The 19392-nt window shown below is 59.0% G+C and overlaps 1 protein-coding gene across 1 annotated transcript in view; it reads right to left on the bottom strand.

The window, feature by feature from the left end:
* Positions 1-10733: 10733 nt before the first annotated feature.
* Positions 10734-19392, bottom strand: part of TAF4 (TATA-box binding protein associated factor 4) — a 65555-nt gene continuing 56896 nt past the window's right edge. Inside the window, exon 15 of the mRNA XM_042980002.1 lies at positions 10734-12105. Within this exon, the coding sequence (XP_042835936.1) occupies positions 11938-12105 (168 nt within the window). The 3' untranslated portion in view covers positions 10734-11937. The remainder of the gene's footprint in view (positions 12106-19392) is intronic.

Below are 19392 nucleotides of genomic sequence, written 5' to 3'. Positions count from 1 at the left end.
GATTTTAACAGACAAACACAGACTGGGCTCTGCCTCGTGGGAGTGCAGAGCAGGTGTCCCCACCTCCTCTCCCCTCTGACCCCAGACCCTGAGTAGCCCGGGGAAAGGTCACCCTTCTCTCCGCCCACACATTCCTCCCCCGATCCGCCCACCTGATGCTGCCCAAGCTGGTGTCCCCAGGAGCTGCCCTGTGCCCTGACAGCCCAAGGCCAGGCTGGGGGTGGGAGGAAGGCGCTGGGCTCTCACAAGGCACCAGATGCCTCGACACAGGGTCTCACGGTGAGAAGTGCAGGCAACGCTCTGACACGCAACTCCAGGGAGGACGACAATGGCTGACTTATGAGGCCACTTCAGTCCTGTTACCGTTAGCAAAGAACATACAGAGCACAGACCCCACTGCCCCCTGTGCCCCCACAACGGCCCTGAAGGGCTGTGAGCCCTGCTCCCACATGCCACCAAGGCTTGGGCGACTGCCTTCTCGGGTACCTCCCCGTGAGCGGGAGTGCTGGCCAGCTAACCCGGGCCTCGCCCCTCGGCGCCCAGGGCCCCTCTCTGCGCACAGCCCTGCGGCACCTGAGACCCAGGGCCAGTGCGTGGGCACAAACGGTGGTGGCTCAACACCCTCCAGTCTGCGGCTTTCAGCAGCCTCACCAGAGACGGAAGGGGCCTCAGCCACTGGGGGGGGGGGGGGGGCAGGGTCCCTCCTTAAGTGGGACCTAGGCCCAGAGGCTCCCACAGAGGGCCCGTCCCACAATGCCCACAGCTCCGCACCTGCTGTCCTGACCAGTGGACTCCTGAGGCTGGGGTGGCAGTAACCTTGTCCTGACTGAGGTCCTGACCCTCAGGGGTCACATCGGAATGGGGGGCACGTGAGCCATCAGGACAGCAGCATCAGGCCCCACCAAATATGGGTCCTCGGGACCGACAGGGAGCATGGGCTCTGGGTGCCCACTGAAGGGCAGAGGGAGTGGTATGTGGCCGGGTGGCAGGGGTCGCTCATGCAGGCCTGAGTCGCCGGCTTCTCCTTCCACCCTCCCGACACGCACTCTCCCTCATACACCCCCAAACGCCCACCAGCTCACCGGCCGAGCCCCCAGGCTCACACCCTCACCTGCATAGGCACGTCCCCCGGGGTCCCGCAGGGCGCTGTCCGCTGTCCGCAGTGCTGACCCTCCGACTGGCGGCGCTCCTGCTGCGTGGCTTCTGGAAATGTCCATAGGAAATTCCGCATTCTAGGAACGAACTGTCTGCTTGGACATTTACCTCAGAGACCACCGTGGGGACAGGGAGGGGTGAGGTCCGGCCCCCTGGGCTGCAGCCACAGGGACACTGCTGCGCCGGGCAGTGGGCTCCCGGGGGCTCCGTCTGCACAGCCTCCCGGGAAGGCCCACGTGGCCCTGAATCTTCAGACTTCTCTGTGGGAAAAGCTCTCCCACGCGGGACCCTCCTCCTGTGCCCTCAGTCTCTCCTCACGGTCTGTATTTCTGTCTTTACAACAACTTAGTGACTTAACATTTACATGCTGTGGTCTGTCCCCCCACGTTAGCAGGGCAGCGACCTCCCTGGCTGTCCCTGCGAAGTTCCCAGCACCTGTCAGGGCGTGGCTGGGAGGAGCCCCCCCCCGCCCCCCCCCCCCCCCCGCCCAGCTGAGAAGTCCCAGGGGCAGCAGCGGGAGTGTGGCCAGAGCCCGGCTGGAGTTAAGACCCGGGGTTTCGTCCAGTTCTGTCCTTCCTGAAGCTCGTGACCCTGGGCGGGTCCCTGAAGGTCTCCGGGGCCACACCAGCTGCACTGTGGGCAGGTGGGGAGACGAAGTGAGATGCGACAGAGGCCAAGCGCCCGCGAGCACTCAGGACAGCCCAGGGAGTATGTGGGGGCGGGGAGCCCAGCCGCATGGCCCGTCGTCCAGGGCCGTGTGCTCCTGTTACCAAAGGAGCAGAGCATGTGCGCGGCGTGAGGTGTGTGTGCAGACGGCACGCAGCCCCCAGCCCCCAGGTAGCCAGCGGGCATGTCGCTCCTGGGCCACGGGGCGCAGCTGCGGAGGGGCTGGTCTCCTTTGCCGAGACCTCCACCCACCACCACCGGGAAGGAGGCATCGATCTCCGCTCTCCGGGGGCAGAAACTGGCTGAGGTGGAGGCAGAGAAGCCACATCGACTGGCTCGGATGGTTAGGGCTTTCGTTGGCTCAGCAGAGGGCAGGCTGGCGTTGACTTCTGCCCACGGTGTTGAGCCCGGCCGGCCCACACCCACCCACCCAAACCGTCCCTCCCTCTTCGTACGGCCACCAAGGCCCCCGGACCCGCACCCCACGGAGAGTGACCTTGCCTCCCCCCCCCCCCCCCACTGCGCAAGACTGACGGGCCCCCTTGGAGGGGACACCCACCCGGAGCTGGTAGGGGCCCTGGAAGAGCAGCCCCCAGGGAGGGGCAGGGCAGACCCCCGAGGAAGGGGTGTGGCAGCGCAGCATGCCAAGTGACCAGGCAGGGGTGAGCTCCCCGAACCCGGAGCAGGCTCCTGTGCCAGCCGCCACCCTGCTTTTCCCTCCCTTTCAATCTCTGGGATGGTTGTCATGGAAACCAAGAGGCTGGCGGTCAGGAGCAGGTCTGGAGCAGGCGGAAGAGGCCGGGGGCACAGGTCATGGGGCCTGCGGGGAGGGTCAGGTGGGGACAGTCACAGACCGGCGGACATCCTTCTCGGCACCCGCCCCTCTGCTGTCCCGGCTGCCTGCGCCACGACCAGCCACACAAAGCCCTGCTCCTTGGTGGCCTTGGAAGTCCCTGTAGCCGAGGTCACTGCGAGGGAGGGGCTGTGTCGGAGAGGAAACGCCAGCTCGGGCAGTGGGGCTCCGGCAGTGGTGAGGACCCCCGAGCCCCTTCTCTGGAGGGTCCGCACTGAGACCCAGGTCGACCCAGCTTCAGACGTGGTTTGACCCGCACGGCTTGCTGTAAAATGCTCAACTGACGCACCAGTGTCCCGTGGCTGCCGTAACAGAGGACCACAGACTGGGTGGCTGACATCAGGTTGATTTTCTCACAGATCTGGAAGCCACAAGTCCCACACTCGTATCCCCGGGCTGACACCCAAGTGTGGGCGGGGCCAGACTCCCTGCGCAGGCTCTGGTTAACCTGTAAGCCACGGTGGGGTTTGGGGAGGGGGATGATGCCATTGTCCCCGTTTCAGACACGAGGAAACAGGCTCCGAGGGTGAGGTCACGCGTGCCCAGAGGAGGGGGTGTGAGCCCTGATTCGGCCCTGGGTGCACAGGGGACCCTGGGCAGCTGGGCAGGAACCCGGCAAGGTGTTTAGGGGTAGGTGCAGGCTGAGGGTCCCCTCCCCACCTGCCGGTGCCCAGAAGAGGGGCCTCAGTCCGGTCATGTCCCCCTCAGCCCAGGCACCCCCAGGGCCGTGCAGACGTAACCTCAGCCGCGGACCGCACGGCCCGGCATCTCCCTCCTTCCCCGCGGTCTCTTATGTCTGACAGCGCCCTGCCCTCTGCCCTCCCCGCACGGTGGCGGTCCGCCCGCCTGGCTGCATCGGCCCTGCTCTTCCGGGGTGGCAGTGAGCAGGACTCGGGCAGGTTCCCTTCCCAGAGAGAGGGATGTGGGGGAGCCATGTGGAGGAACTGCTAGGGGCCGGCTCTCGGGACTGGGCTGGATGTGCAGGCCCAAGTGAAATGACAAATGAAAATCTAGTCACCGCCTGCCCCCGCGCCTCCAGAAAAGGATCAGTGCTGGGCCTGCAGGCACAGCTGCAGTCAGGTGCTCCAGTAACACCAGCAAGAAAGACTCTTCACTCTGCCTCTGCACCGGCTGAGTCGCGGTCCAGCTCCCCACAAGACAGCCGGTCCTACCAGCCCCAACCATGAGGCGCTCCCTCTGAGCCATGCCTGCACCCCCTCTCTGCCCCGCACGGCGCTCCTTCCTAGCACACCTGCCCTGCTACCACTCCCTGCCACATCCCGGGATCTGTCCCCCGAGATGCAAACGGACTCCGGCATCTCCACCTCCAAACAGCCCACTGGGTCCTCACCAGGGGCACATCCCAGCCCACAACCTCAGGCCCTGGCCGCGCCCACCACCCTCCCACACCCTAGTGCCCCTGGCTTCCCCGGGCAGCTGCCCCCCAGATTCCCTCCCACCTCTCAGGTTCCTGGTCCCCATCTGTCACCATTAGTCCTTGTCCTGGCCCTTGCCTGTTGCCTGGCACCCCCAAAGACCCCCATGGCCACAGCCCCAGCCTGGACCTTCCCTCCCCCGCAGACCTCCCCCTTCAGTCCACAGACCCCCTTTTGTTCGCCCTGTGCCAACGCCAGAACCGGGGACCATTCCGCATCACCCCCTCACATCCGGTCCACAGCCAGAGAGCCCCTCTGCCTCACCCCCCCCCCCACACACACACACACCCAGCCCAGAATCAGGGGCCTCTTGGCCTCACATCCGGTCTGGAACCGGGGAGCCCCTCTGCCTCACCCCCCCCCCCCCGCCCCACATCCGGCCCAGAACCAGGGGCCCCTCGGCCTCACATCCGGTCTGGAACCGGGGAGCCCCTCTGCCTCACCCCCCCCCCACATCCGGCCCAGAATCAGGGGCCCCTCGGCCTCACATCCGGTCTGGAACCGGGGAGCCCCTCTGCCTCACCCCCCACCCCCCCACACACACCCAGCCCAGAATCAGGGGCCTCTTGGCCTCACATCCGGTCTGGAACCGGGGAGCCCCTCTGCCTCACCCCCCCCCCGCCCCACATCCGGCCCAGAACCAGGGGCCCCTCGGCCTCACATCCGGTCTGGAACCGGGGAGCCCCTCTGCCTCACCCCCCCCACATCCGGCCCAGAACCAGGGGCCCCTCGGCCTCACATCCGGTCCGGAAGCGGGGAGCCCCTCTGCCTCACCCCCCCCCGCCCCACATCCGGCCCAGAACCAGGGGCCCCTCGGCCTCACATCCGGTCCGGAAGCGGGGAGCCCCTCTGCCTCGCCCCCCCCCCACATCCGGCCCAGAACGGGGGCCCCTCGGCCTCACATCCTGTCGTCCAGGCTCGACCACCTCCACTCCCCCCTCCAAGGCCACCCGCCGCCCACCTGCGCCTTCCTCTGGGCCACTTCCTGGCCAAGCCAGTCTGCACTGGGACGCCAATTTGCTTTTTATTCTCATCCACTCATTTTGGCATCTCTGAGCTATCGTTGATGTCGGGCACCCCGCACATGCTTACAGCGTGCCATCTGGAAACTTCCGGCATTGGTACGCGCGCACGAAGCCGTCCCCACAACCAAGATAACCCCGAGCTTCCTCGCCCCTGCGCAGGCGCAGTCCGCAGACTTGTCGCACTCACGCGGAGACCCCCTCACGGTGCCCAGGGCGCCCACGTACGGCGCTTCTCGCAGCCACCGGGAGCGCCGTGCGAGCAGGCCGAGCGGACCGAGGTGTGTCCGTCACCTGCACTCGGACGACGGGGGCTTTTCCAGGTCTTGGCGACTTCAGGTAAAACGGCTGTGAATACCTGTGCACGCGTCTTTGCGTGGCCGAATCTCCCGTGTCTCCCGGAGGAGTGTGTACGGGAGCGCGTGGATGACGGGGCTGGACAGGATGAGGCGCCCACACTCTCAGGGACCTGCTGCGGGGGGGCAGGTGCGCCCCGTTCGACGCCGTGTGCGGGCATCTTCCTGCCTTAACTTCCAAGCAAGCGCCTGAAAAGTCGCTCCCACCTTCCTCCCCCGACATGTCCAGGAGAGAGCCCCACTCCTCCATGGCGCTCGGTGGCCACCAGTGCCCAGGCCACTTCTCCCAGCCAGAGCCCTGTGTGAGCGCCCCTGCGGGCTGGGCCTCGACCACACCCCCCAGTCCCTGCAAAAGCCGTCCTTGCGGGAGACGTGCTCGATACCTGCCAAACGCATTTTATTCTGTTCTTAATATTTATTTATTTTTGAGAGAGACACGGGGGGGGGGGGGTCAGAGAGGGAGGGAGACAGGAAGACAGAATCCCAGCAGTGACCTCTATGTGGGGCTCAAACCCACCAACCGTGAGATCATGACCTCAGCCACCCAGGCTCCCCTTTGCTAAATACGTTTTAGGAAATAAAGGTTAAGTGAGTGCCCATTCTCAAAAATACAGAAATCCTGCAGTTACAACAAAGCCCGATAAAGCAACCTGCGCCGACAATTAGATTCCTGGAAAATAGGCGTCATTTATCTCTTAAGGAGAAGGGACAGGTTCCCTGGGCTGGTCTTCCTGGGGCAAACGCGCCCTGGGCATGGCCCAGAACGGCCCAGAGGAGGCTGCCAGCCCGTTGCTGGAACAGGAGGGTTTGGAAAGGCTCCCCGCGGACTGTGGTCTTTCTAACTGCATAGCCTCCACCCTGAGAGCGTGCACTGGTGGTGTGCTTGCTGTATGCGAGGCACGAAGGATACAGAGGCTTCGGGTGGCAGGTGGGTCCCCAAAGCAGCTCAGACGCAGCAGGAGACCAGAACAGCCTGGCGGCCTCGCCTGTGCGACGTGGGCAGGGGCAGGCTCAGGCTCGGGGCAAGCTGGGGCCCTGAGCTCGGGGACGGGGGGAGGCCGGGTAGACTTTTTTTTTTTTTAAGATAAAACTTACATTTGGAGAGCACAGTCTGAGAGGATAAACTAGTTAACGATCAACTAGTCGATCAATGACTATGGACAACCACAAGATCACAAGTCGTCACCTGTCCCGAGACATCCACACACCTTCCTCTTCACTCGGCACCAGATCACGTGGGGCCAGGTCACCCGTCCAGGTGGAGCTGAGGTCCGGCCCAGGGGGGTTTCCCCAGGCTTCACTGAGGTGCACTTTGCATGTGCCAAGACGCACAGACCTCACCTGTCAGCCTTTTACATCTGCGCACCCCTACGTGACCGCTACCCGGGTGGAGACAGAACATTCCCACCAGCCCAGAGGGTCCCGGTGCCCCTCGCGCCAGCCACCAGGGGTAACCGCGCGGACGCCTGTCACCTCGGGGATTCTCCTGGCCTTGAGCTTCCCACGAGTGGAACCAGAGGGACTGGCCTCTTTCTTCATGATTCTTTGGAGATTCAGCTCCACTGCTGAGAGCATCAGCGGTTTGTCCCTCTTTCCTCCGGGGCAGTATCGCATCGACAATCACACTACAGTTGGGATCCACTCACCACCTGACGGACGGCGGCTTGTTTCCACCTCAGTCCGTGAGCGAGCGGCGCCACGATGAACGTTCGCCTTCGGTCTCTGACAGACAAAGGCATTCAGTTCTCTCAAACAGATGTGACGGAGGCAGGAACCGCGAGATCACAGGGAGACACGCGCTCCATTTGTGGCTCAGTCACATCAGCATCCGACGCTTGATTTCGGCTCAGGTCTTATCTCGCAGTTGGTGACTTCGAGCCCCGCGTGGGGCTCTGCCCTCACAGCACGGAGCCTGCTTCACATCCTCTGTCCACCCATCTCTGCCCCTCCCCCACTCACGCTCGCTCTCTCAAAAATAAACATTAAAAAAAAAATGGGCAACAGTTTTCCAAAGTGGCTGGACTGTTTCACAATGGCGTCCTGCCCCTCAACGTGATTCTGTCAGCCTCTTTCTTTTTAAAAAAAACTTTTATTAATGTTTATTCATTTTTGAGAGACACAGAGACAGAGCGTGGATGGGGGAGGGGCAGAGAGAGAGGGAGACACAGAATCCAAAGCAGGCTCCAGGCTCTGAGCCATCAGTACAGAGCCCTACACGGGGCTTGAACTCACGAACTGTGAAGTCGGATGCTTAACCGACTGAGCCACCCAGGCACCCCATTCCATTTGTTTGTTTTAATTTTTTAACATTTATTTATTTTTGAGACAGTGAGAGTGCAAGCAGGGGAGGGGCAGAGAGAGAGGGAGACACAGAATACAAAGCAGGATCCAGGCTCCGAGCTGTCAGCACAGAGCCCGACGCAGGGCTCGAACCCACGAACCGCGAGATCATGACCTGGCCAAAGTCTCCGACGCTCAACCGACTGAGGCCCCGGGGGGCCTCGTGTCAGCCTCTTTCAGTCTGAGCCACCACGGTGGGCATGTGGCAGGTCTCGCCATGGTTTTGGTTTCCATTTCTCTGATGACCGGTCATGACGGGCAACTTTTCTTTCACTCATCGGCCACCTGTAGGTCTTTCATAAAGGACCCATTCAAGTGTCTCGTACATTTCTTACTGAGCTGTGGAACTCTTTACACACTTTGCATGCGGGTTCCTATCGGGTTAACACCCCGTGCACGCTCTCTCCCGGCCTGTGGCCTCCCGTCTGCCTTCACTGGGCATCTTCTGACAGGCAGAACTTAAGTGCACTTTGCCGTTTTTCTCTTTATGGCTTGTGCCTTCCGTGTCCGTAAGGGTCCTTGCCCACTCCAGTCTTCTAGAAGCTCTGGAGTCTCAGCTTCCACATTCAGGCCCACGGTCCATCTCAAATGAGGCTGCGTGTGCTCACGTGAGGACGGGGTCAAGACTCACCCTCCGCCCTCAGGCCCCCAGTTGCACTAACGCCCGGCCTCCCTTCGCCGCGTTGGTGTCTTTGTCAAAAACCCAGTGGCTGTAACACGCGGATCCACTTCCGGACCCTGTGGTGTTCGCTGACCGGGTCTGCCCGCACACGCCAATACCACCCCGGCTCGATTAGCACGGCTTCACGCGAAGTCTTGAGACCTGGGAGCGTGAGCATTTTGATTCCGCTCTAGACCGCCTTGGCTATTCCAAGGCATCTACAGCTCCGTCCGGGTCTCCAGACTCAGACCGTCCCGTGGCAGACCATCCGCTGGGGTTCTGAGCGCCGCAGCACCGCCCTCCCCGCAACACCCCGTGCGCTCCGTAAACGTGGCACTTTCTCCGCTCAGACCTGCTTTCGTCTCTCTCGTCTGGGTGTGAGGGTCTCCTCTGTAGTTCCTTGCACGCATCCCTAGGTATCCTGACCTTGGTCGTGTCGTTGGTGGCCGCCGGTTGCTGGGACGCAGAATCACGGTTCATTTAGGACACTGACCCCCCTCCTACAATCTCACCAAATCCGAATCTGGGCAGCGTGCTTCCCGAGTTTTCTGCGTGCGCACAATGGCGCCATCTGGGATTCTTCCTCCATCTTCCTCCTTTCCAGACGTGATGCCTGACTTCCTTTTCCTGCCTTTCTGCTGCAGCGGAGCGGTGAGAGCCGGCGTCCCAGACGCCGCCAGCCAGCCCTCTGCGGCCGAGCCCGCCCACGTACCCGAACCCGACCTCGGACAACTAACAACGTGTCATGGTGGGCGCCGACCCACAGCTACCGGTCTGGTGAGGGAAAATGACGGGCACACCCGTGCCTCGTGGCTGCCGGCAGCACCTCGGCCGTGCGCGGCCTCCTGCTGGCGTCACGGCTGTGGCTGCGACCGTCCCCGACCCGGCAGGACGTGCAGACAAGCTGGAAGTCAGTCACACCCACAGAAATCTGAGCACGACCGTCCTCCACCGACTGACCGGATTTATTTCAGGCCAACAGCTTCACGAAAACAAAGAGGTCGTGGTTAGAAAGTACCAGTGTGACCTGCCCGCTAAGTCACCTCGGGCCTGTTCCCGTGGGCGGGCGACTTAGAAACCCTGAAAGTGCTTCCTGCACAGGCTCTGTCCTCGGCCACCACGGGTGTGACGGGCAAGTGTGTCCCCCCAAGAGAGATCAGTGGAGGCTAACCCCCGGCACCTCAGAACATGACCTCACTTGGAGGCAGGGTCTTTACGGAGGTCAAGTTAAAATGAGGTCACTCGTGGTCCCGTGGCAAGGGGCGACTCAGACACGAAGAGGGACACGCACAGAGAAACCGCCACACAAACGACAAGGGATGGCGGCCAAGGTGCCAGCAACGACCAGAGCTGGGGGAGAGCCCCGGCACGGACTCCCTCGCGGCCTCGGGGGAACCCCAACACTGCCGAACCCTGACCTCGCGTTTCTGGCCTCCAGAACGGGGACACGGGCCTCTGGGACACGGCTGGCAACCCCCGGAGACCACGGAACGGGCACCCTGATGCGAGCGGTGTTCTCCAGCGTAACTTGTACGGAAGCCCACACGTCGCTGCGTGTCGTCAGACTAGTTACACTTGACGTGGAAACTGGGCGCCAACCCCGAGTGCGCCACGGCCAGCTCCAGCAGCGCTCGGGAGGCAGGGCGCTGGCCGGTCCACCACGCTGGCTGGCAGAAAGGAGGCGGGCGTCCTGGAGACCCCATCCGGCTCCGCCACTCTGTGTCCGCACCAGGCTCTCCAGGGCACGAGCCTGTGCTCAGAACCGCCCCCCCCCCCCCCCCCGGGCCCACAAGGGCCTCGCCTCGCCTCTCCCCAAGGTGCCCCAGCTGCGAGGACAGGTGCCCAGCGTACCTGTGTCAAGGTGGGGCGGTCCGGCAACGGAAGGCAGGCGGGGTGGCCCGGACGGCCCGAGCACGCGGGGAGGCAACTCGGCTTCGGGCCCTCCCGCCAGGCCTCACCGTGCGGCGCGGAGGTCCCGTCTGTGGAGGTCAGGCTATTCCTCCCAGAGTGGCTGGGGTTTACACACCGATTCTAACAAGGAGCCCCTAAACAAACGCCTCCGCGGAACCAGAGCTGAGTCTCTGGCGGCAGATCTAAAACTGGAAAACCGGGAAGAACGGGCAAAACGGATACAGATAAATTTGTTTTTAATAAAGGAGTTAATTTTCTTTCAATCCTATATAAAACAATAGCAATTAAAAACTTCATTTTTGAAAGTAAAATATTTACATATGAACAAGTAACTGTGCAAAATTTACATGAAAAAATGGAAAGACAGGGATTTCCTAAAAGACAAAATAAAAGGCGTAACAGTTTTCGGGTGTCGATAAAAAATACTGATCAGCATTCGGTTCACACTCGCGCGAATTAAAGTCTGACGTGAGGATTCACACGGAGAAAGCCAAAGTATTTACAGTCATAAAAGTACTATCAATAGACAATTTAATACAATAACCTCTGAAAATATAAAGAACCAATTAGTATATTTGTAATAAAAAAATAGGTACAAAGAAGGGGCTTCGCTCTGGACATCTGTAAAGTTGGCCCACAGCTTGCTTACAGTCTCTTAGCAAAATAATTATAGTTTACATAGCCATTTTTATGTTATGTGCCAAAAATTATGTACAATTACTGACAAAATACACCAACCATTTTTCAACACTTGATTCACACTGAGAAACAGTCTTTTGATGATTCTTCTCAACTTTGATTTTATTTCATCTAAGTTTCCACTTTTAGCTAAAAAACACAGTGCAAGTAAAATATATTTATGCTGAAAAGGTTTTCATTTCTTTTAACTTTACAGCTTTACAAACTACAGCAAATAAACTGCGTCTGTACAGGTGCCGACCACGCGCTCGGGAGGAGCCGGCGGCACGGCCTCTCCTGAGCAGGAAGGTGGCTCCGCTCCGCGCGGGCGCGCCGTGGGCTCCGGGCTCCTCGGGGACTCTGGCGAGGGAGGGGACGGGCAGATAAATAGTCTAAAAAATCAGTTTGCTTTGCCAACTGACTAATACAAAAATAAAATAAATGAAATGAGGTCATCGCTGTAGACACACACCTACGCAGTAAGTCGGGTTGAATGAACCAAAATGCACAAATAATGTAGAAACCGCTACGAGGTGACAGAGGGCAACTAATTATTTGCTAAACGATTCCATCAGTTTTTATATATGGCTTGTTTGGCAAGAAGGCCACTCAATCAAAGATGAGTTAAGAGTTAATTGTCCTTTAAGAGGGCCCACGGGCCTCTGTGTTCTCTGTTACAGAAACGTGTTTTCTTCCGCACTGAAGAGTTGACTTAGAAACAGGAATATAAAACTGTTCCGTTGTAAAGAGGTGGCTGTTTTTTAAACAATATCCCATTTGCTTGTTACAAAAGGCGTCATCTGCAAATATATAAAAGCGTCCCAGGCGTCTCCGTCCGCGACGCCGCGCCCGCCCTGTGCTACTTGAGGAATGCTTTGTAGAGCAACAGTGAATGGCTTGTCTCACGCTCATTCTCTAAACAAAATATGAGGTCCCTGAGGTTGACCCGCGTGATCCTTTGTCGCGTGAACTGTCTGGGGGTTCCGACGCCGGAGCTGCCTGGGACCGCCGAGCCTGGGCCCGACCCCTGGTGACGAGAAAGAAGACAGCCGAGTTAGTGGTGTGCACGGGTGGGCGGGACCCAAGGCGCTGGCAGGAAGGGGCAGGGCCAGGTGCTGGCCCCAGGGCTACGTGCCCACAGCCACTCGAGTGTCCCTACAGGTGTGCCAAGGAACCCTGAAGCTGGAGGAAGCCACGTGTGGGACAGGCTCCTTCCTGCAGACCTGCTCCTGGAGCTGAAGTGCTTTACGGGTCCCTAACAGGGAGGGGGTGCGAGCAGGGGGCACGGCCTCCACGCTGACCTCCGGGACCGGTGGTCTCAAGCACCCATAGGGGCACTAACCCCTGCAATTCCCAGGGCTCAGACTCCGGCCCTCGGGGCCTGCAGAAGGCACAGGCGGAGGCTCCTGCCCCAGGGGGATGGCAAGACAGCTCCTGGGCTTGAAGCTGGTGTCCCCGACCTCCATGTGTCCAGGCGGCCAGGTGGGACCGATGCCACACCCGGGGCAATCGTGTCGTCCCCATGTCGCCGGCAAAGGCACTTTCCCAATGCTGCAAAGTCTAAACTCCCAGGCTGAGCGGGCGGGCGGTCAGCCGGTTAGCGGGCTGGACCGCAGAGCTCTGGGGTCACCGCGGTCGTCCGCGGCCAACAGGGGGCACCCTGCTCCCAGCCAGTCTCAGCGGGACACTGCCACCTCCGGGCGACAGCAGCAACTGGGCTCAGGGCCTGCACCGCTGGGGAACAGCCGAGCTTCTGCGAGTCTCTGACGCCTGCACGTGGACAAGGAGTCACTGGGGGCGGTGTTCCCGGATGCGTCGTGTTGGGTCCTGGGGTTCCAGCACCGCATCTCCGTCCGACCACACAACTCCCAACTGCGTGGTGCCTGGTTCTCCGTTCAGAATGAAAACTAAGCATCTGTGTTCTGATGGTTAAAGTTGCTCGTGCATATTTCAAGTGCAAACATAACACAGGGTATTTTTACCGCATGTTCTCACAGCTTAGGAAGGTGGGAGGAAAGGGTTCCCCGACAGCTGAAGAAGAGCCCTGCTCTGACCAGGCCGCAGTTCCGGGAGCCGGCCAGCAGGTGGCGGGCGAGGCCCACGCACGCTCCGAGCACCAGGTCCCTCTGCCACCTGAGCCCTTTCCCCCAGGGGAGTCCCTGTGCACACGCACCCGTCTTTGACCTCAATTACAATTTGCACCCCCTCCACCACCCTTCACGGCTGAGGTCCCTCCTCCAGGCCAGGTGGCGTGGCAGCTACTTTTCCTTGTTTGAAAGAACAATTCTCGTTTCTCCGTGCTTTCCTGAGCCTCGGTAACAGCCCTAAAGGAGCATTTTGTGCAAGACACACACCGCGCCACCCCACCCCCTCCCCTCCCCCCGCAGAGGCTTGTGATGACATTGGAGCGGCAGGAGCCTGGGGGCCCGTCGGGGGCCCGCCGCTCTGCACCCCAGACACCATGGGGAGAGCCCAGCACGCCCAACCAGAGGCCAGTTTCTGGGAAGACAGCTGCCCGCGGACGGTGGCCTGCCCTCTGCACCTCCCCTGCAGACGCCAAGACTCATGGGGACAGGCGCAGCCACGCAGAGAGCAAAGGCACTACCTACCTAACGGACCGAAACATCTCTGCAACACGCGTGACCAATTCTGGACCACGTCTGATGTTTCTACTTTCCAAACAGAAAGCCAACAGCCAAAAACAGGAAGGACAGGGCCCCCACTTCAGGTGGAAATTACCGGGTCAGAACTCAAGACAAATAACACTTGGCGATATTACTGCAATAATACTGCAATATTTCTTAGAAACCACAACTGGTCTCAAAGCGTTAACGGGCAAGTGAGCCGGCGGAGGGCCGCCCCCAGGTGCAGGCGGCATGCTCTGAGGGCCAGCGAGAAACTTCAATTCCTGGTGTTTCTCTGCATGTTGTAAAAGGCCGATGTTCAAAGAGATCCTACTTAATAGTCACATTACTCCTAATTACACGGGCCGAGCACTGTTTCCCCATCTCACGCCAAAACGGAAGGACACACTTCACCGTCCCCCCGCCAGGGTCCTGGTCATACTGCTCGTCGGGTATTCTGGCTGCGGGAGGGGTCACAGGGGCCCGGAGCCCGGGAGAGAGGACAGCCGTGACCACCCAGCCTACCGACACCGCGCCCAGCCCAGAATCACGGAACAACCGGTGGGGGGGCGGGGGGTGGCCCCCGGGGGGAGCGGTGACACCCACACCCCATCAAAGGGCTGCCTTGCCCGGTCTCTGCAGGCGCTGGGCTAAGAGCAAGGCGACCCTGGATGTATCGCTTGCACACAGCAGGTCCTCCCCTGAAAACAGCACGTCGCACACCTGTCAGCCCGGTCACGGGGCTGGTCCAAGACAAAAAAAAGAGCTATTTCTTTTGAAGGCAACCTTGCCATTGGCAAAATGCCACAATCGATCTGACAGGCAATGAGCACCTGATGTAAAACCAAATGGGAAAAACCCCACTTTCCGTCCAAATCCCGGCTCGTGGGGCCACCTCAGTTGGGGGCCAATGCTCACGGGGAGAGAAGCCCCCGGCATGGCCGGGTGCTCGCCATGCGTGCCGACACGTGAGCCCCGGTGCCACGGGCCCTTGGCACGGTCTCAGGGAAATGTCCACCTCGGGGCCACAGCAGCCAAGAGCCCTGCACTCACGGGCCCCCAGAAGCACGGCCAAGCGGCTCCCGAGCGAGGGGCCCCTCAAGGCTGCGCCCCCGCCCCGCGTTCAGCTGGACAGCCAGGAGCCTGGGCCGAACCGGTTCCAGCGAACCCAATGGCACAGCCTCCGACCGGCTCGCCCTGCTCCCCTCAGTTCCCCAACTCGCCTGCACCCGTCTCTGCGCCTTCCCTGTCCACGAAACAGAGCACCCGGTGCAGACAGGCGGCCGGGAGTACACATGGCGGCAAAGACACGCAGGTACTCTCCTCAGGAGGACACATACCAGTCACCCCGACACCTCCCTCCGTCTCCCCAAAACCAACTCAGAACAAGAAGGCACCAATCTACCCAGGCATCGCTCCATCGGCAGACGTGGCGGCACGGAGCGCCCTGCTCCAGAAAGACTCCAGATGAGGACACCTGGCAGGTCCTCCTGAACCCACAAGGTGACGTGGCAAAGGCAGAGGATGGAGACAGCGAGGGGCCGCGGTCTGACAGAGGCCACCCAGAATGGCCGGTCCACCCCAGTCTAGCGTGCAGAGTCCTCAGAACACAGAGCCTCCGACGAGGGAAGGAACTAAAGGGACACTGAGGCTCCTGCAAGACCGGGACGTCACCGCCAAGGACACAGGACCCTCCTACAAGCAACGCAAACAGAAAACCGGCCACACTACCCGACTGCTCAGCACGGTCAGAAGAGGGCACCATCAGACCGCAAGTCTGATGAGACACCCAAACCCGGCAAAAGTGACCCAAGATTAGCAAGTCCGTCAAGATCTACCGCAAAAAATCAGAAAACAGAATTCCACGCACATCAGAGACTGTCTGGAAAAACAAGAAAACCATTAAGACAACACTTCCAACAACCAAAAGATGTCCTGAAACATTTGACGACATGAGAAGTGCCCTGAATGAAAAATCCCTAACGTTAAGAGAAGTAGATTAAAAAACAGAAGGGATGAGAGTGGAGTAAATGCGAGAAAAAAATGGGAAGGAGACACAGAGATCTCTCAGAAGTGCATAAATTAACTGCAAGGCACCGAGGGCAGACCCGCGAGGAAAGGCAGGCTCGTGAGGGGCGCAGCCACGGAAGGTCTGGGGAAGGGCAGGTGGGGGGCAAGCAAAGGCCTGTGTTAACAGAGCCTCCAAAGAAGGAAGCAGACAGAACACAACAGACACGGAAGCCAGAGTCCAGGAACCAGAAAGACCAAATCTACACACTGAAAGGTCCCATGAAAACCGACTCTGACATCTCCTCGTGAAATTGCTAGTTTTCAAAGATCAAGACAAGGCCTCGTGTAAAAGAGAATAAATGACAAAGGCAAGTGAATCAGCCTGGCATCGGGGCTTTTCAAAACCAGCTTCCAAAGCAGGACGACCACGGATGCTCATTCACAGAAGGACTGAAAGTGCGAGCCAAGGATCTTATATCCAAGCCAGACCGTCCTCCCTATCGAAGCCACAGAAAGACCTTTTGCAACATGCAAGTGTCAGGGATTCTGCATGGAGGCCTCCGCAGGCTGGGCCACAGTGCAGTCATCATCCAAGGCAGGAATGGGCAGGGACACGCGCAGTGCTGGGGCGGGCGGAAGCACTTGTAAGGAAACCACACCGCTTACTGAAGCTGAGGAGGGGCCCGGCGGGAGGGCGGAGAGCAAGGGGCGTGTGCACTGGCTGCTGAGAGAAAGTGGGCGGGGCTCAAGCCCTATGGGAACTAAGAAGCTGAACAGCTAAGAAAAACCAGGGGACATTTAACAAGGTTTATGTGCAAAAATAACCACCAGAATACAACCGTAAGCCTTCCTGAATACAAACATTTTAATTAAAGAGCAAAGAATATGCACTTCAGAGGAAGAGAATCATAGCAAACGTAAGAAATAGGCATAGTTATAAAACACTGAGACAGAAGAGACCAAGCATGTTGATCATATCAGAAGAAGGCGAATGGGCTCAATTCACCTAATAGAGGGAAAGCTTTTCGATTCGGCTCAGAAAACAAGACGTAGCCACGTGCTATAGATGTGAGCCACACCTAAAATCAGGAAGTATAAGACCAAAGCAGGGACAGAGATTCTCTCTGGTGAGGGAAGTGCAGAGAGCGGGGTGAATGATGGTCCTAACTCAGGACACAGCAGAGCTCAAGCCCACTGGACAACGGCAGACATTTTTTAACGCTAAAAGTGCCAGTTCACAGAAGATGTGACACTTCCGAATACTTCCGTACCCAACAACGTGGCACACACAGCCCAGCTACAAAGCATCAGCTGCAGAAGACACAGGAGATAAAGACAGAAACGCACCACTGACATCGCCACAGTCCGTACGAGACCCATCGAATGGACAAGAATAAGCAAGGATTCAGAAGACTGGTCCGCATGAGCAGCAGGTGTGTGTTGTGGAAATCTATTAAGCTCTACGCCGTTCGGGAAAATAGGCCCGTTCTCAGGCACCCACAGCACAGTCACCAAGATTCCCCGTGTCGCCACCGGACTGGCACAATTTTAAACAATCATGAACAATCTCCCGCGGTGCTGGTGAGACGGGGGAAGGCGAAGCGACCCGATCTTCGGGAGGGGAGCCCGGCTGTTCCTAACAAGACCTCCTGGCAACTTTGCTGCACCCTCAGCGGTGCGCCCCAGAACACAAAGACCCTCGGGCACGAGGTCATCTGGCGTGGCACAATGGCACACAAGTCATCGTTAAATGAAGGAATAAGCGGGGGGGGGGGGGGGGGGAGGACGGAGGGCAGACAGCACCACAGCCACTGCGGGAGACACCTGATGAGAAAGCAGGAGCTCACGGCGTGATCGCCCGGCAGGCACCACTTTAGCCAGAGGATCCAAGTCCCCACAACGTGACGCGCTCAGAAGGGCACCTTATCCCTTTTGTGAATTGTAGCTAAAATTATGGAACGTGCACTTAATCGTGAGGAAACCCAGGATGAACCCAACTTGAGGGACTCTGTACCAAATAAGTGACCCCCACACTTTGTGAGCATTGAGATCAGGAGGGAACAAGGAGCGACGGAGGAAGGAGCAAAGAGGGTCCTGAGTGACAACAGGAAAAGGTCCCCAGGGGGACGATGGGGACAATCAAACACAGATAAAATATTTGCAAAAGAAACATCTGGTCAGGGACCATCACCCCAAACAAACTGTGCACACAACTCACAAAACTCAACAATAAACCTGAATGAAAAATGGGCCGGAGACCCGAGCAGGCCCCTCACCGGAGAAGACGCACAGATGCAGACGGGCGCGGGGACAGACGCTCCGCATCACAGGTCGTCAGGGAAACGCAAATCACAACAGCGAGGCACCACGCTCGCCTGTCACCAGGGCCCAAACCCACGACCCTGACGACCCCAGACGCTGGCGAGGGCGCGGAGCGGCAGGAGCGCTCGGCCGTTGCCGGCGGGAACGCAGGATGGCGCGGCCGCTTTGGAGGAGAGTTTGGTGTTTGGCTACAAAACGAATCATACTCTGACCGGACGAGCCGGCCATCGCGTTCCTTGCGATTTATCTCCACGAGTTGAAAACTCGTGTCCACACAAAAACCTGCCCACGGATTTGTATAGCGGCTGTGCTCGCGACTGCCAGAACTTGGAAGCGACCACGGCGTCCTTCAGAAGGTGACGGATAAACTGTGGTAGATCCACAACGTGGACCATTACTCTGTGCTCGCGAGAAACGAGCTCTCGGTCGCGAAAACGCAGGGAGGAGGCTCCGACGCTCGTCACTGAGGCAGGAGGCCGATCTGAGGAGCCCCCACACGTGAGTCCGGCCACACGACTTCCTGGAAAAGCACAGCCGGGGACACGTAAAGGGTCAGTGGCCGTCGGGGTGGCGGGAGGTGGGGGTGACGGCAGCGGGGAGATGAACACGCGCAGCTCGGGGGGGTTCGGGGCCGTGACACTAGAGCGCGCGATGCTGTGAAGGTAGGCGCACGTCACCGCACGTTTGTCCAGACCCGCAGAACGCGCGACGCCGAGAGTGACCCCAAGGCGCACGTGGACTCGGTGGTGATGACGCGTCCGTGGAGGCTCATCAGTTTTCGTAAATGTAGCCTCCGGTGGGTATTGACGGTGGGGAGGCTGTGCATGTTCGGGGGCAGGTGGCACACGGGAAATCTCTGTACTTTCAGTCAGTTTTGCTATGAACCTAAAACTCCTCCAAAAAACAAGCTGTATTATAATTTAAAAAATTAAATTCTGAAAAACCAAATCAAATAAGGTCTTATGAACCATCTAAGCACACTGATGGCTCACTACAGGAAGCTGGGTGAGGAGTGTATAGAAATACTCCAATATTTACCTAACTTTTCCATGGGTCTAAAATTAGTTCAGGGGCGCCGGTGGGGCTCAGTCGGTTAAGCATCTGACTTCGGCTCAGGTCATGATCTCACGGTTTGTGAGTTCGTGCTGACAGCGTGGAGCCCCTCTCAGAGCCTCTGTCCTGCTCTCCCTCTGCCCTTCCCCCGCTCACATGCTCCTGCCCTCCCTCCCTCTCTCTCTCAAAAATAAACATTTAAAATAAATGAATAAACAAAATCAGTTAAAAAAAAGTTACTTTAAAAAGACCTATCCCAAGGAAATAATCCCAAACTAAAAAAGAAAAAGAACTAAGCATTACCA

The sequence above is a fragment of the Panthera tigris genome, chromosome A3 (genome assembly GCF_018350195.1).
Source record: "Panthera tigris isolate Pti1 chromosome A3, P.tigris_Pti1_mat1.1, whole genome shotgun sequence".
NCBI classification, from domain to species: Eukaryota; Metazoa; Chordata; class Mammalia; order Carnivora; family Felidae; genus Panthera; species Panthera tigris.
Note: the sequence above shows the minus strand (reverse complement) of the source record. Positions and strands in the feature narration are given on the sequence as shown.